The 18459-nt window shown below is 45.8% G+C and overlaps 1 protein-coding gene across 1 annotated transcript in view; it reads left to right on the forward strand.

The window, feature by feature from the left end:
* The first annotated feature begins 2039 nt into the window (after positions 1–2039).
* LOC142302346 (glucosamine-6-phosphate deaminase 1-like) overlaps positions 2040–18459 on the forward strand; it is a 35019-nt gene continuing 18599 nt past the window's right edge. Inside the window, exons 1-3 of the mRNA XM_075343405.1 lie at positions 2040–2260; positions 10562–10691; positions 11039–11140. Coding sequence (XP_075199520.1) covers positions 10568–10691; positions 11039–11140 — 226 coding nt within the window. The 5' untranslated portion in view covers positions 2040–2260; positions 10562–10567. The remainder of the gene's footprint in view (positions 2261–10561; positions 10692–11038; positions 11141–18459) is intronic.

Below are 18459 nucleotides of genomic sequence, written 5' to 3' on the forward strand. Positions count from 1 at the left end.
GCTGAGGAGAGAGGAAGGACAGGCTGAGGAGAGAGGAAGGACAGGCTGAGGAGAGAGGAAGGACAGGCTGAGGAGAGAGGAAGGACAGGCTGAGGAGAGAGGAAGGACAGGCTGAGGAGAGAGGAAGGACAGGCTGAGGGCTCCACCAAGGGGAGAAAAGAGCCAAGACTACTGAAGAGGGACTGAGGGTAGAAAGAAGCACAGTGAGGACTGGAGGGCAGTACTGATGGAGGAAGGATCTCAGGCTGAGGAGGGCGGCGCTGATGGAGGAAGGAGCTCAGCTCAGGCTGAGGAGGGCGGCGCTGAGGAGAGGAAGGAGTTTAGGCTGAGGAGGGCGGCGCTGAGGGAGGAGGGGAGCTCAGGCTGAGGAGGGCGGCGCTGAGGAGAGGAAGGAGTTTAGGCTGAGGAGGGCGGCTCTGAGGAGGGGGGGAGCTCAGGCTGAGGAGGGCGGCGCTGAGGGAGGAGGGCGGCGCTGAGGAGAGGAAGGAGCTTAGGCTGAGGAGGGCGGCGCTGAGGGAGGAGGGCGGCGCTGAGGAGAGGAAGGAGCTTAGGCTGAGGAGGGCGGCGCTGAGGGAGGAGGGCGGCGCTGAGGAGAGGAAGGAGCTCAGGCTGAAGAGGGCGGCGCTGAGGGAGGAGGGCGGCGCTGAGGAAGGAGGGCGGCGCTGAGGAGAGGAAGGAGCTCAGGCTGAAGAGGGCGGCGCTGAGGGAGGAGGGCGGCGCTGAGGAAGGAGGGCGGCGCTGAGGAGAGGAAGGAGCTCAGCTCAGGCTGAGGGGGGCGGCTCTGAGGGAGGAGGGCGGCGCTGAGGGAGGAAGGAGCTCAGGCTGAGGGGGGCGGCGCTGAGGGAGGAGGGCGGCGCTGAGGGAGGAAGGAGCTCAGGCTGAGGAGGGCGGCGCTGAGGGAGGAGGGCGGCGCTGAGGGAGGAAGGAGCTCAGGCTGAGGAGGGCGGCGCTGAGGGAGGAGGGCGGCGCTGAGGAGAGGAAGGAGCTTAGGCTGAGGAGGGCGGCGCTGAGGGAGGAGGGCGGCGCTGAGGAGAGGAAGGAGCTTAGGCTGAGGAGGGCGGCGCTGAGGGAGGAGGGCGGCGCTGAGGAGAGGAAGGAGCTCAGGCTGAAGAGGGCGGCGCTGAGGGAGGAGGGCGGCGCTGAGGAAGGAGGGCGGCGCTGAGGAGAGGAAGGAGCTCAGGCTGAAGAGGGCGGCGCTGAGGGAGGAGGGCGGCGCTGAGGAAGGAGGGCGGCGCTGAGGAGAGGAAGGAGCTCAGCTCAGGCTGAGGGGGGCGGCTCTGAGGGAGGAGGGCGGCGCTGAGGGAGGAAGGAGCTCAGGCTGAGGGGGGCGGCGCTGAGGGAGGAGGGCGGCGCTGAGGGAGGAAGGAGCTCAGGCTGAGGAGGGCGGCGCTGAGGGAGGAGGGCGGCGCTGAGGGAGGAAGGAGCTCAGGCTGAGGAGGGCGGCGCTGAGGGAGGAGGGCGGCGCTGAGGAGAGGAAGGAGCTCAGGCTGAAGAGGGCGGCGCTGAGGGAGGAGGGCGGCGCTGAGGAAGGAGGGCGGCGCTGAGGAGAGGAAGGAGCTCAGGCTGAAGAGGGCGGCGCTGAGGGAGGAGGGCGGCGCTGAGGAAGGAGGGCGGCGCTGAGGAGAGGAAGGAGCTCAGCTCAGGCTGAGGGGGGCGGCTCTGAGGGAGGAGGGCGGCGCTGAGGGAGGAAGGAGCTCAGGCTGAGGGGGGCGGCGCTGAGGGAGGAGGGCGGCGCTGAGGGAGGAAGGAGCTCAGGCTGAGGAGGGCGGCGCTGAGGGAGGAGGGCGGCGCTGAGGGAGGAAGGAGCTCAGGCTGAGGAGGGCGGCGCTGAGGGAGGAAGGAGCTCAGGCTGAGGGGGGCGCCGCTGAGGGAGGAGGGCGGCGCTGAGGGAGGAGGGCGGCGCTGAGGGACGAGGGCGGCGCTGAGGGACGAGGGCGGCGCTGAGGGACGAGGGCGGCGCTGTGGGAGGAGGGCGGCGCTGAGGGAGGAGGGCGGCGCTGAGGGACGAGGGCGGCGCTGAGGGACGAGGGCGGCGCTGAGGGAGGAGGGCGGCGCTGAGGGACGAGGAGAGGAAGAAGCTGAGGAAGAGGGAGCTTAGGCTGAGGAGGGCGGCGCTGATGGAGGGCGGCGCTCAGGCTGAGGGAGGAGGGCGGCACTAGGGGCTGTGCTGAGGAGAGGAAGGAGCTGAAGTTGAGTTCATCAGCACAACCCAGTAAGGCCAGACGCGGTGTCCCGGTCCCATTGCCGTCCTGCAGCTCCTGTGAGTACTCCCTACCCTCGAGTGTTTCCTGCTCCATTCCGTGCACTGTGTATATATATATATATATATATATATATATATATATATATATATATATATATATATATATATATATATATATATGTATTGTGCTGTTTTACCATGGCATATCTTTGCACTTCTTATATACAGCTTTGGACTCTTCTGATAACACAAGGTGAACTATTTTACCTCTGGAAACCATTGTAATGCTTCATTATAGTTTTCATATTGTCACATTCTCTTTATTCGAGTTAACGGTTGCTTGGTAACAGAGAGGCATGGCTAGTGAGGGACACATTAGGGTATGCACACACGTAAAGTGTTTGCAGATATTATTGCACCATTTCTCAATGTCTTGGCAGGAGAAACACAGTCACAAAAACATGCGTTTGGTGCAGAATGTTCCCATTCATTAGTATGAGTGAAGTCTGCAGCCAAAATGCTGAAAGAATTACCCTGCTGCAGATTATAATCTGCACCAAATCTGCAAGAAGAAAAAACTCAGTGTGTGCATGAGACTTCAGGATTGTCATTCACGTTGTTGGTATCAGGAAACCCTTCAGATTTTGTGACAAAGCTACACTGAAAAACAAAAAAAAAAAACCAAAAAAACAAATCTGCAATGTGTGCATACAGCCTAAACAATTAAAGGGAACCTGTCAGCAGAAATTTTGCCCTAAACGTAAAGGTTTCCCCTTCTGCAGCTCCTGGGCTGCATTCTAGCAAGGTTCCTATAGTTATTCTGCCCCCTTTTAGATCAAAATAAATAGTTTATAAAGTGGTACCTTTTTCAGTTTGAAAATCTTGTTAATGGTACACGGGGGCGGGCTGTCTGTTTTCCGTTACTGTCCCTCCTGCCGCTTTAGGCCGTCCCCCAACGCTCATTTACATACCTCAGGACGCCGCCCAGTGTGTCCGATGTCTCGCGCATGCGCCGTGCCACTGTAGCGGGACTGTGCACAGTGGGACCGCTGGTGACGTTGCGCAGGCACGAGATTATGGGCGGCGCTGGGATTTTCATCAGCAAGCTCCCGCCCATAATCTCGTGCCCGCGCTTTCCCCTCTGCCTCCACCGTTCTGCGCATGCCCTGGCCAGATGACCCAACGTCACCTCTTTCCCATCTAGCCCTGGAGCAGGAAATAGATGGGAGGAGCGGAGCAGGACACCACTGATCATCTGGTCATCATTGTAGCGGTCCCACTGTGCACAGTCCCGCTACAATGGCACGGCGCATGCACGAGACATCGGACGCACTGGGCGGCGTCCTGAGGTATGTAAATGAGCGTTGGGGGACGGCCTAAAGCGGCAGGAGGAGAGTAACAGACAACAGACAGCCCGCCCCCTTGTACCATTAACAAGATTTTCAAACTGAAAGGTACCACTTTTATAAACTTTTTATTTTGATCTAAAAGGGGGCAGAATAACTATAGGAACCTTGCTGGAATGCAGCCCAGGAGCTGCAGAAGGGGAAACTTCTAGGTTTAGGGCAACATTTCTGCTGACAGGTTCCCTTTAAAGGGAACCTGTCAGCAGATTTGGGGGCTATAAACAGCGGCCACCACCAGTGGGCTCTTATATACTGCATTGTAACATGGCCGCTGAGTAGAATGTAAAAATCACTTTCTAATACTTAGGCTGCTTTCACATCAGCGTTTTTTTTTTGTCTGACAGCAAAAAACCGCAAATCAGACTGGATCCTGTGGATTGAATGTGCAACGCATGCAACCGCAATTGTTATTTACCGGATCATTCTACTTGCGATGGATGCAGCAGGACACAGAATTCTATCGGCCGTCACTGGAGTCAGCTGATCGGGAGTCAGCAGAGTTCAGATCAGCTGACGACTCCAGTGTCAGCCAATTACTTGTTCCGTGTCCCGCTGCATATGTGATGCCCCAGGGGTGCTGATCCTTTACGGGGACGCCACAGGGCTTATTCAAGATGGCGAACAGGTAATGTCAGTTTTTATATATGTCGTGACACCACTCACGGCTTGCGGTCAGGGATGTGGATGACAGCCGCTGCAGGTTTTAAGAGCGTCTGGGGCTGATGGGGTCTGCAGCCAGAAGATGTAGCCTTCCGTGAGTGAGGCAGACCCCAGGGGCTCGGGTGAGTAGGATAGGAGTCCAAAAGTCTTTCAACTGGTTTTTACTCACTTCAGATGTTGCTGTGATTAACCAGGTAAGACCAGGGCTCCTTCGGGCCAGTCTGAGGGTAACCTTTTAGCTCGCCTTCCTAGCACTCTGTGTTCAGATAACACCATGGGGGTCTATCCAGGGAGTCGCTACTGCCATTTCTCCCCTGTGTTCGGCCCGTTTGCCGGCAGCGGGAACCGGAGCTGATGGCTCCAGGCTCTGTCCCCTTATGGGTCCCTGCGTTGCTGCCGAGGCTCGAACTCTGTGAGGTTGGTGAGGTACGTGTAGTTCCCCCTCACTGGCAGGTTTAGCAGGTAGTTAAACTGGAGTCTGCTCTAGGGACCTGTACCCCGTACATGCCTAGTCACCAGGAACACCCTTCTGTCTTCACCAGGTGACCGTTCTCCCCCCGCTAACCGTTACTACTCCGTGCGGGGTCTGACTAGTGGCTGCGCGCGCACCACCTCGCGACCGCCGCTCACCACCACCAGACTGGCTCTCCTTTCTTCCTGACAACCTCTGCATTTTAGCTCCCAGCCCCTCTGCTTCTCCCCTTGACAAGATTTGAAGGCCAGCCCCCCACCAGAGACTGCCCAAGGGTCCCATCTACTGGTGTGGGAGAACTGGTTCCTACGTGTCTGTGCGTACACACTTCGTTCTGGCCCATGGGATTACCTCGAAGTACTGTCCCAGCATGGGTGCAGTACTCAGTGGTGCCTGACCGGGTCAGTGGCGCCACACATACATCACAGTGTGTGCGGGCTTTGAGGTCAGCAGAGTTCAGATCAGCTGACTCTAGTACCAGCCTTACTCAGCTGACCTCACAGCCCCCACACACTGCGATTATATGCAGGGGGACACAGAACAAGTAATCGGCCGACACTGGAGTCAGCTGATCTGATTACTTGTTCTGCTGGCTGTGTGGTCAGGAAAATGCTCGATGGGTGAAGCCCATGTCTATTCTCCTTTTTTTTTTTTTTTTTTAATTAAAAAAAATAATGGCCTAGGGTTAGGGATGAAAAGAAAATGACGTGGGCTTTGCCCTATATTTGTATGCTAGCCAGGTACAGCAGGCACTTACGGGCTGCCCCCAACCCCCAGCTGCCTATTTGTACCCGTCTGGGAACCAAAAATATAGGGAAGCCCTTTTTTTAATTATTTCATGAATTTCATGAAATAATTAAAAAAAGACGTGGGCTTCGCCCAATTTTTGTATCCAGCCAGGTACAACTAGGCAGCTTTGAAAAAAGCTAAAATATTAAATAATGCATCTCACCGGATCCAGTGTGTCCTAAACGCAAGTGACCGCATCTTGCCGCGACTCCATTGCAAATGCATTGAAATGACAACTCCTTTATAAAGGATCCAGTCATATGCGTTTTTTGCGTGTGTTTTTTTTTTTTTTTATTTATTTCTTTTTGCCGACTGGCAAAAAAACCCCGCTGATGTAAAGGCAACCTTACCTAAACGGTCGCTGCAGTGGAGTTTGACCATATGGGCGTCTCCGTTCTTCGTCTAGCGCCTCCTCTTTTGGCCATCTTCGTTCTTCTTCTGGAGCCTGGGTCTATGACGCGTCCTACATCATACACTCGTTGGTCCCGCACAGGCGCACTATAATACTTTGATCTGCCCTGCTCAGGACCTCAATGCCGGCGAATGTGGATGTAGGACGCGTCGTGCACCCAGACTTCGGAAGAAGGAGGACAAAGATGGTCGAAAGAGGAGGCGCCGGTAACGGAGACACCATCCGACCAGTGTGCACCGCCCCGCCCCTGAGGTGAGTATTATAAAGTCATTTTTATGTTCTACACAGCAGCTTGGGCTCTTATAGCATGTTAGACTGCAGTACATAAGCACCCACAGGTGGTGGCCACAGCTTATAGGCCCCAAATCTGGTGACAGGTTCCCTTTTAATCTTAGCATTCTCAGGGAGGGTGATAACTTTCTGATTGCTGAGATCTTTAGTGAAGGAAATCTGGCTGTGTATGTGTGGTGTAGCTCCATTGATTTTCTATGGGACTGCTGGAGCATGGACATAGTAGAGGGCAGCACTTTCTCCTGTAGATCAATACAGAGCGGAACTATGATGCACATGAGTGGCCAGCGCTCCATTCCAATTACACAAGTTCGCTTGCGATCGGTGGATTTAGACCCCTGATCAGCAAGTTACTGCTTATCTTGTTAAGGAGTAATAACTTGAAATTTTAGGAATAACTATTCAAAGGAACGCTGTCAGCACAGAATGACTGTTCAAACGAAGTACAGGCTCTTGGTGCCTCATGGTGTGACCAAACGATTACAAGGTATATCCGGGACTTTAAAAAAAAAATAAAAAGTGCCAGCGCTTCAGCTTTTTCTGCTGATGTCTCAGCAACACAGTGGTGGCTTCTCATCCGCTCTGCTCTGTATATGGGGTGGGACCGCCGACATCGTGCTGATTGATAGAGGGCTGTTCCAGTTAGCCAGCAGAGAGCATGACGTCTGCTGCCTCAACCTGTCTACAGGGCACAGGGGAAAAGAAGCCTCCACTCTGTTAACGTAGCCATTGTATCGCTGGCAGGAGCAGTGTGTAACCTCTCTGTGCTGGCGAAGAACAGCGCCAAGTACAACAAGCAGGTAGGTAGCACTGCCTGCCTGTTAGTGCTTGGGCACTTATCTTTGTTATATATGTGTGGTCCCTGATATGAACCTTTCAGTGTACCTACCAACATGTTTGTTTTCCAATTATTTTAGCTTAGTGAAGCCAGAGCAGCTAATCAAAGAAGGGGGAGATGGGGAAGAAGCAGCATGGTGGACATAGAGGTGAAAACAAGCAGGTGGGAGGGTGTACTTAAATGATTAGCCCTAGCATGATGCAATGAGCTTCTGTACTTGGTTTGAACGGACATTCATTGTTGACAGAGCCTAGCTGTTTGCTTGTTTTTTTGGTGGGTTGGTTTGTGTTGCAGTGATGCTTGAAATCTTAGCCCACTGTCATACTCAACTTCTGGGGTCTTCCCCTTTTACCAACACCGCTTAGGTCCCACAGTGCCATCTTGTGACTGGTAATTACTTAGCTTTATTAAGCCCTGGGCCCCATTATAGCCACAGCTTACAGATATGCCCACAACTCAGGGGTCCAACCATATTGCTTTGGCCACTTTAGGTTGAGTGTGTGCTAGCACATGGCTAATTTGCATGCGATTCGCTGTAGGCGCGTTACATGTAAATTAGTCGTGTAGTGGCACCAGGGGCAGTGAGTGTCATTCCGCCGCCCAGTGTACAGCAGCGTAGTGATATCATCACACTGTGACATCATCACACTGCTGCATGCAGCAAGGAGCCTCGCGGAGGTGGCAAGGATACAGAAAGTAATGGTATGCGCTCCATGGAGGAAGGGAAGATTAAATGTCCTAACCTTTACTGGGGAAGGAAGGAAGGAGGCATGGGGCAAATTGCAGTAAGGGAAATTCTGAAAGGGGTACAGTATTACAAAGAGCACTGTGTGGGTTATTTTATACATAGGGTCAGTGGGCGTTGGGTATATTATACGGAGGGGGCGTAGACGTTACTCTGGAGGGGGACATACACACACACATTACTAGGGAGCATACACACTGCTGGGACCTATTTTCTGCTGCCTGCATCTTGAATATCATTTCAAATATACTTATAAGAACTAGACTGTCTTGACTTTACTTAGAAAGAAAATGCAGACTTCACAGGGTCCCTTTTATGGCAGCATTATAACCTAGTGGATTGTCTCTGGTTTCATTTCAAATAGCAGAAACAATTGTCCAATTTTTGGCTTATTGGATTGATGAAGGAATGCACTAGACCAGTAGTTTATGCATTTGCTGTCTTTATTCTTTCACTGCCTTTGCTCATAGCAATTGTCAGCTGGCTGGAGTGTACATCAATCACTGAGAAGGCAGTGAGCTCATTATTTTTAAAAGCTAAACATTGGTTCCTGCCATTACAAGGCACTTGTGGGTCTACTGGGATAAATGCTCGATTACTCCAGTTATTGATTGGATTTTTGGCATAAAAAGTAATGGAAGGTCCAGACATGGCCCAAATCTATTAAATATTAGACTTGCTCCCCTTGTTTTATCAGATCTTACGCCAGCTAGCTTTAAGAATGACATATTGAAAATGCCAGTCATAATAAACTCCACCCTTAGTGTGCAAATCTGTTTTTCTGCTGTTTTACAGTAGGGACAGGACATGCACATTCAGCACTAACTGTTCTGCTGAGCTCAACAACTTTACTGCAGGGAAAAAACAAAACGGCGGCTGTAGTGATGGAGATTCTGAATCAGCAAAAAATCTAAATATTCTGTAGGCTTATCATTCCATTGGAAGCTGCAGGAAAATTAATAGGTCAGCTTTTGTATGATATTTGCTATTCTTGAAGTGTCTGCAGATTTATTGTCAGGAAACAGCTGTGTATAGACAGGGTACGTTCACATGATCAGGAGACATTCCTCTTCCAGAGATACTAGTGTTCTGTGCAGGAGAACGCACCGTTTGTGCCCACAATCAGGATTCTGAGCACAGCTGATTTTCTCTGTTCTCCTGCTGAGAACACTCATGTCTCTGCAAGCATAAATTGATATACAGCGGCTTGGAAAGCAGCACAGTGGTCATGGGATTTCTTTAAACCCTATTCACTATGCTTGTACTGTACAACACAGCATTTTGGACTCTGGGAAAACACACTATGTCCAAAACGCTGCTAATAGAGCTGATCAAACGCCCAACAATCCGGGACCGGCGGATCACTGCCAGATTTTAAAGAGTCCGATCTGCTCCGGAATCGAGTGCACATATAAGTCAATGGGGACTGGAATCCAGAGATCAAAAACGTTTGTGGAGGGGATAGGGGGTAGGAGCAAGCGCTATGTACTCACCGAGGCGCTGTCATGGCGGCACACTCCTTCCGGGTCACGCTTTTACCTTCCGGAGCCGACAATTCAATATTCATTGTTTTGCCCGCCCACCGGCGCGTGTAATTGGTTGAAGCTAGACGCGCCCCCACCCTGAGTGGCATCGTGTCAGCAGACTGCAACCAATCAAAGGCGCTAGGATGGCCGGTTGGCGGGGAAAGCAGTGCAAGTGTGTGCGGGTCAGTGTCATGGTAAAAAAATAAACAATAGGCAGCACAGATCTAGCCCGTGGGTGCAGCCCCAGCTTTCGGGCTGTATCTGTGCTGTGTATCCAGTCACGCATGCGAGGCTTTGCTGGGTGATGCCATGGCAGACTCGTGCGAGTCCCTCGCATGTGTGATTCCGGTCTAAGAGAAACCGCGTGCGGCTTTTGTTGTTGTTTTTTTTTTTTAAATTTTAAATAATTAAAAAAAAAAAAATGTGCGGTTCTCCCTAATTTTCATCTCCAGCCATAATAAAGCCGGCTGGGTGCTGGTATTCCAGCCCACAGCTGCCTGGTATTGCCGCATCTATTAGTACGATACCGGCTCTTCCCGGTGGCCTGGTGTGGTGCCAATCGGGGTAATGAGTAATGAGAGGTTAATAGCAGCGCACAGCTGCTACTAAACCCTAGGTTTGTGATGGCACAGGCGTCTATCAGATACCTGCATCACAAACCTGTAAATAAACACAGACACAGAGACAAATCCTTTTATTTGGAATAAAAACCAAACACCCCCTTCTTCACCACCTTATTAACCCCCCAACACATCCCTCCAGGTCCGACGTAATCCACAGGAGGTCGCACGCCGCTTCAGCTCTGCTACATCTGAATATCACAGAGAGAGACCATAGAGCACGACCACTCTCTGTGAGCTCCAGAGAATGAATGAGCTGCGCATTGACCGGTGACGTCACAGCTAAAGGTCATCAAGGGGAAAATCGGGCTCGTGGGTGAAGGGGTTAAGTGCAGAAGGGGATATAAATAAGATTTCACACCAATAAAACAAAAAAGTAAGAATTTTCTGTAAAGACGTATAGAAAAGTATTTTCTAAAGTTGAGCAATCTTTCTTGTTTGTTTGTGGTATTTAAAGCGGAATCCCACTTTCTGAAATTTGGCTTAAAAATACTTCCAGATGCATCCCCATTGTACATACATACAGTCTGAAAATGATTTAGTTCTTGCACTGCAGATATGTTGCTTGCATTGATGCCTTATTATTCTGTGTTTTTCAGTGAAAGATGAAACTCATCATTTTGGATGACTATGACCAGGCTAGTGAGTGGGCAGCTAAGTATATCAGAAATCGCATCATACACTTTAACCCAACTGCTGAGAAGTATTTTACTTTAGGCCTTCCTACAGGTAAGATGCAGTTAATTCTTTTTGAGATTAAACAAATAGACCATGTTTAAAAAAAAAAAAAAAAAAAAAGATTCTATAGACTGTTCAGACTTCTTGGGAGACTTTAATGCTTCATAATATTTTACAATCTTCTCCATCTGCTGTTTGGGCTGTATGGATAATAGAGTGAAGTCTACAGCTCAGGATCCCAATATTTTAGCTAAAATGGCGAGGTCTATTTATCACACAGGCAGTGGATTAGTTAATGGTTTCTATGTAATGCTTCCGTCTTTCAAGCAATTGTGTGTTTGGTTTTGGTAACATTTTAGCCTTTTCCATGTGTCATTTTCATTTTTCAAATGTTACAGGAAGCACACCACTGGGATGCTACAAAAAGCTTATCGAATACCATAAAAATGGAGATCTTTCCTTCAAGTATGTGAAAACATTCAACATGGATGAATATGTCGGTGAGTGTTGAATGAAAAACGTTGTTCTTGTGTGTGTGGTTTTTTTTTTGTTTGTTTTTTTTTCCCCCCCATTCTAACGGTTTACTAAGATGGAAATCTAGTGCATTTATGATTCAATAATTTTTATTAGGTTTTCAAAGTTTATACATAAAACAGTTCTAACAAAAACAATAAAACAAAGTGCTGTATAGCATTACTTCATGCTATATCAAACAAATAATATACAGTAGACATGTACAAAAGGAGAAACAAACAAATAACATTGGTAAAAACTATGACATACAGTCGGATTAAGTATTTACAAACTATGATATTCAAATAATATGTCAGGAGATAGATGTAAACAAACAATTTTCTTGTTAAACTAATTAAATAAGTATAGTGTATTACGTTTATACAAGAATTATAACTAGATTAGATTTAAAATTTTATGTATTGTTGTTAATAAAGTCAGTCCATGGGTCCCATTTTTTTATGAAATCTGTTCCAAGAGTTATTAATTAGAGCATGCTTCTCTTCATAGAACTTATGAAGGGATATTTTTTCTATTAGATCGTAAATATTTGGAATTTTATTGGATTTCCAACGTGCCGCCAATTCGATTTTGGTAACTAGAAGGATATGAATTACGATGGCCCTGTATTTTATGTTTATTGTATCCGAATCTATCGATAAGAGAGCTAATTGTGGGGTTAGACTTATTTTTGAGTGCATTATCAGATTTATTATTTTAGACACTTTCTGCCATAAGCTTCTGATTTTAGGACAGCTCCAAAAAATATGAACAATGTCACCTTTTGTATCACAACCTCTCCAGCATGTTGGTTTTTGGCTTGGGAATATTTTAGCTACTTTGTCCGGAGTGAAATACCATCTGGTATAAATCTTATAATAAGCTTCATGTAATGTAGCGCAGATATTGGAAAGGTATGTGTTTTTAAGAGCTTTATCCCATTGGTCTTGGGTGAATTCTATTTTCAAGTCCTTTTCCCAACTGGATATGTGTATCATTTTTCTTGTGGGGAGTTCAGAATTGTAGGCATGATAGATGTTCTTATGACTCCATATTAGTTTGTTATTTGGGTTGTTTATCAATTTAAGTATGAATTTGTTTATTTTACATTTGGGTTCTACAAGTTTCCGGATGATTTTCCTTATTTCTAGGAAGAAGTAAAGATCTTTATCTGGTATATTGTTTTGTAGTTTAAGTTGTAAGAATGAGGTGAAGTTTGTACCATCGTATATATTTTTTATGTATTTTATCCCTGACTGGACCCATCTATCTACTGTCTCGGTATTGTTCGACAAATCTATATTTTTTATCTCAGTATTTTTAAAGACTTCAAAAGTCATTTTGTCTTTGGAGATTCTTGAAATCTTTTCCCAGGAAGTAAATGCAGCATTAATAGTGCTGCTATCATAGGTATTTGATTTTCGTCCTCCAAAGCTTAGTAACTGTTCCAGTAAAGGAGAGCGGAAAGAATTATTTCCTGATAATATTAGTTCCAAGTTAACCCAAGATGGAGTATTTTCATTTTTTAATAACCAATTGTTGGTTTGTTTTAATAAATTTGAGTAATAATATGCTTGTATATTAGGAAGGCCGTATCCTCCATTAATTTTATTTTTGAATAATGTATTTTTGGCCACCCTTGCTTTACTATTATTCCAGACATATTTGTTGATCAATTTTTGCAATTTGATTAGGAATTCGTCTGGGATGATGATAGGTAGACATCTAATTGTATATAAAATTTTGGGTAGAATAAACATCTTGGCTACCAATATTCTACCAAGCCAAGTCGTTTCGGTTTTGTTGTATGTTGCAAAGTCTTTTTCAATCTGAGATAAGAGTTTATTCATGTTGAGGATTAAGGTGCTTTTAATATCTTTTGTGAAAGTAATACCTAAGTATTCAATAGCGTCTGTAACCCATTCATAATTAACATTATTTCTAAGATTTTCTTGTGCTGTTGGGATGAGGTTAAGAGCTAGCACTTTTGACTTTTTCTCATTTAATTTTAAAGTTTGAAACAATGGAGAATTCTTTCAAAATGTTGTTTATTTCATTGATGGAGTTTACTGGGTCGCTAAGAGTCATAATTACATCGTCCGCAAAAAGACTTATTTTAAAGTTCTAGTGCATTTATGATCAAAACGATATGCAGATTCCCATTCTACCGTCTATTGAGAATGCTGGCAGTTTGGGTAGCGGTTTTTTAATATACCATCAGCAAACCCATAACCATTTTTAAATTCGAAAAACTTTGTCAGTAGCAACTAGTTATAATAATAATTAATAATATTTATTAATTTATATAGCGCTATTAATTCCACAGCGCTTTACATACAATGGCAGTAGTAAGGAGGAATTGTCAGCCTATTGTGACTGCTCCAGTGGGCATTGTAAAACAGTATGTCAAGACTTTTTATATAGAGCTGTGGTCCCCAACCTTTCTGACCTTAAGAGCCACATTCAGCTCTGTGAGGGTCACGAGCCACATCCAGCAGCCCCGTATTCAGTAGTAACAGCCAGAGCCCCATTACTGGTCTAATAACAGTCAAAGCTTTTCCACAAAAATCACACGAATAATAATAATCTTCAGATCTATAGCGCCAACCTATTCCGCAGCGCTTACAATTCAGAGGTTCATATAAAACCAAGTAACACATATAGAAAATACAATAATTAGAGCAAAAAAGGCAACCCTGCTCGTGAGAGCTTAAATCTACAATGGCAGTATACCAAAATTCAGGAGTTAACACAATACCCCAGCTCAGTATTATCGCATCAAACAGTCCCAGCACATTGTCACATTCAGCTTCAAGCAACTCGTCTGACAGGTAGTATCCTGTCTGCAGCCTACCCTACTTATCTGTAAACCCCCAAGGCCAGTATGTGGATATCCAGATCTGTGCTTCTGTGGCTGGCTACTCGCATAAATCACCATCTGGAGACCTGCACTTCATACCGTGTTTTTCCAAAAATAATCCCTCCCCCCAAAATAAGCCCTAGCAGGGATTTTCAGCAAGGCTTAAATATAAGCCTTACCCCGAAAATGAGACCTAGTCGTGGTTCAATAATGAAGTGTCCATGCCGCTAAAAAAGTTAGATACTGCAGGACACTTCATTATACACAGCGGGCACTCGCAATCACACTGACAAGACGCTAAGCAGCAGGACCTGTAGCGATCACACACACACACACACACACACACACACACACACACACACACACACACACACACACACACACACACACACACACATCCATCCAATCTCTCACACACACAGACACACACATCCAATCTCTCACACACACACACACACACACATATCCAATCTCTCACACACACACACACATCCAATCTCTCTCACACACACACACACATCCAATCTCTCACACACACACACATCCAATCTCTCACACACACACACACACACATCCAATCTCACACACACATCCAATCTCTCACACACACACAATCTCTCACACACACAATCTCTCACACACGACACAATCTCTCTCACACACACACACACATCCAATCTCTCTCTCACACACACACACATCCAATCTCTCTCTCACACACACACACACACACACACACACATCCAATCTCTCTCTCACACACACACACACAATCTCTCTCTCTCACACACACACATCCAATCTCACACACACACACACACAATCTCTCTCACACACACACACATCCAATCTCACACACACACACACACATTCAATATCTCTCTCTCACACACACACACATCCAATCTCACACACACACACACACACACACACATTCAATATCTCTCTCTCTCACACACACACACATCCAATCTCTCTCACACACACACACACACACACACACACATCCAATCTCACACACACACACACACACACACATCCAATCTCTCTCTCTCACACACACACACACACACACACAATCTCTCTCACACACACACACACACACACATCCAATCTCTCTCACACACACACACACACACACACACATCCAATCTCTCTCTCACACACACACACACACACACACATCCAATCTCTCTCTCACACACACACACACACACAATCTCTCTCTCTCACACACACACACATCCAATCTCACACACACACACACACACACACACACACACAATCTCTCTCACACACACATCCAATCTCACACACACACACACACACACATTCAATATCTCTCTCTCTCACACACACACACATCCAATCTCTCACACACACACACACACACACACACACACACACACACACACACACATCCAATCTCTCTCTCACACACACACACACACACACACACATCCAATCTCTCTCACACACACACACACACACACACACAATCTCTCTCTCTCACACACACACACACATCCAATCTCACACACACACACACACACACACAATCTCTCTCACACACACACACACATCCAATCTCACACACACACACACACACACACATTCAATATCTCTCTCTCTCACACACACACATCCAATCTCTCTCTCACACACACACACACACACACACAATCTCTCACACACACACACACACACAATCTCTCTCTCACACACACACACACACACACACATCCAATCTCTCTCTCTCACACACACACACACACACATCCAATCTCTCTCTCACACACACACACACACACACACACATCCAATCTCTCTCTCACACACACACACACACAATCTCTCTCTCTCACACACACACATCCAATCACACACACACAATATCTCTCTCTCTCACACACACACACATCCAATCTCACACACACACAATATCTCTCTCTCTCACACACACACACATCCAATCTCTCTCACACACACACACACACACATCCAATCTCTCACACACACACACACACACACACACACACACACACATCCAATCTCTCTCTCACACACACACACACACACACATCCAATCTCTCTCTCTCACACACACACACACACACACAATCTCTCTCACACACACACACACATACACACACACACACACACACACACACACACATTCAATCTCTCTCACACACACATCCAATCTCTCACACACACACACACACACACATCCAATCTCTCACACACACACACACACACACACACATCCAATCTCTCTCACACACACACACACATCCAATCTCTCACACACACACACACACACGCACACGCGCGTATAGGATAAGTCTTCTCTTGTTGTTTGGTGAACTAAATGTATGCACATTAACAGAGTGTTGGCAGAAGAAAACCTGCATAAAACATTTGCATATTTTTTTTTGCCTCATTTTTGCAGGACACTTTTTTTTTTCATTTTATTTTTTTTTTAATCCTCATTCATTTCAATGGGTATAAAAACACATGCATAAAGGTTTAAAATATGTGATTCACTTTGCTGGTACTATAAAACACTTTTTTTTTTTTTTGTGTTTTATCCGCTGCAAAAAAAATAAATTGTGATGTGTGAACACACACACACACACACACACACACATATATACACATATATACACATATATACACATATATACACATATATACACACATATATATATATATATATATATATATATATATATATATATATATATATATATATATATATATATATATATATATATATATATATATATATATACACATATATATACACACACATTCTCACACACACAATCTCTCACACACACACACATTCTCTCACACACATATATATGTGTGTGTATGTATATATATATATATATACACATACACATACATACACACACACACACACACACACACATAATCTCTCACACACACCACACAATCTCACACACACACAATCTCACACATACAATCTCTCACACACACACACAATCTCACACACAATCTCTCACACACACACATATATATATATATATATATATATATATATATATATATATATATATATATATATATATATATATATTTATATATATATAATATATATATACACACACACAATCTCTCACACACATATATATATACACACACTCTCTCTCTCACCCTCTCACACACACACACACACACACACACACACAATCTCTCACACACACACACACACACAATCTCTCACCCTCTCACACACACACATACACATATATATATATATATATATATATATTTCTCTCACACACACACTCTCTCACACACACAATCTCTCACACACACTCACACACACACACACACACACACACTCTCTCACACACACACTCTCTCACACACACACACACTCTCTCACACACACACACACACTCTCTCACACACACACACATTCTCTCACACACACACACATTCTCTCACACACACACACACATATATATATATATATATATATATATAATACACACATACACACACACATACACACACACACACACACACAATCTCTCACACACACACACAATCTCTCTCTCACACACACACACACACACACACACACAATCTCTCACACACAATCTCTCACACACACACACACATTCTCTCACACACACACATATATATATGTATATATATATATATATATATACACATACACACACATACACACACACACACACAATCTCTCACACACACACACACACACACAATCTCTCACACACACACAATCTCTCACACACACACACACAATCTCTCACACACACACACAATCTCTCACACACACACACATTCTCTCACACACACACACATATATATATATATATATATATATATATATATATATATATATATATATATATATATATAATACACACACACACACACACACACACACACACACACATATATACACACTAGAAGGTGGCCCGATTCTACGCATCGGGTATTCTAGAATTTACGTATTGTGTAGTTAATGTATGATTTTTGTTTATATATATATATATATAGATGTTGTTGTGTGTAGTTACCAAGTGTTTGTGTAGGGGCTGTACATGTTCTGGGTGTTGTCTGGGTGTAGCGGGGGGTGAGAGCGGTGTTGTTTGTGTGTTGCGTTGTGTGTCGTTATTTGTGGAGCGCTGTGTGTCTGTATCGTTGTGTATGTGTGTTGCGCGGTTTGTGTGGGTGTGTGTGTTTGTTTTGGGGGGAGGTATGTTTTGTGCAATGTGTGTGTTGTGCGGTATGTGCGTATATTTGTGTGTGCCGCGGTGTTTGTGTGTTGGGTGTTGTGTGTCTGCTGCGTTGAGTGTGCGTGTGAGTCTGAGTGTGCGTGTGAGTGTGCGTCGCGGCCAATCCGTGCGGGGGGGTCGGATCCGAGGCGAGCGGCCAATC

This window comes from Anomaloglossus baeobatrachus, chromosome 4 (genome assembly GCF_048569485.1).
Source record: "Anomaloglossus baeobatrachus isolate aAnoBae1 chromosome 4, aAnoBae1.hap1, whole genome shotgun sequence".
Classification (NCBI taxonomy): Eukaryota; Metazoa; Chordata; class Amphibia; order Anura; family Aromobatidae; genus Anomaloglossus; species Anomaloglossus baeobatrachus.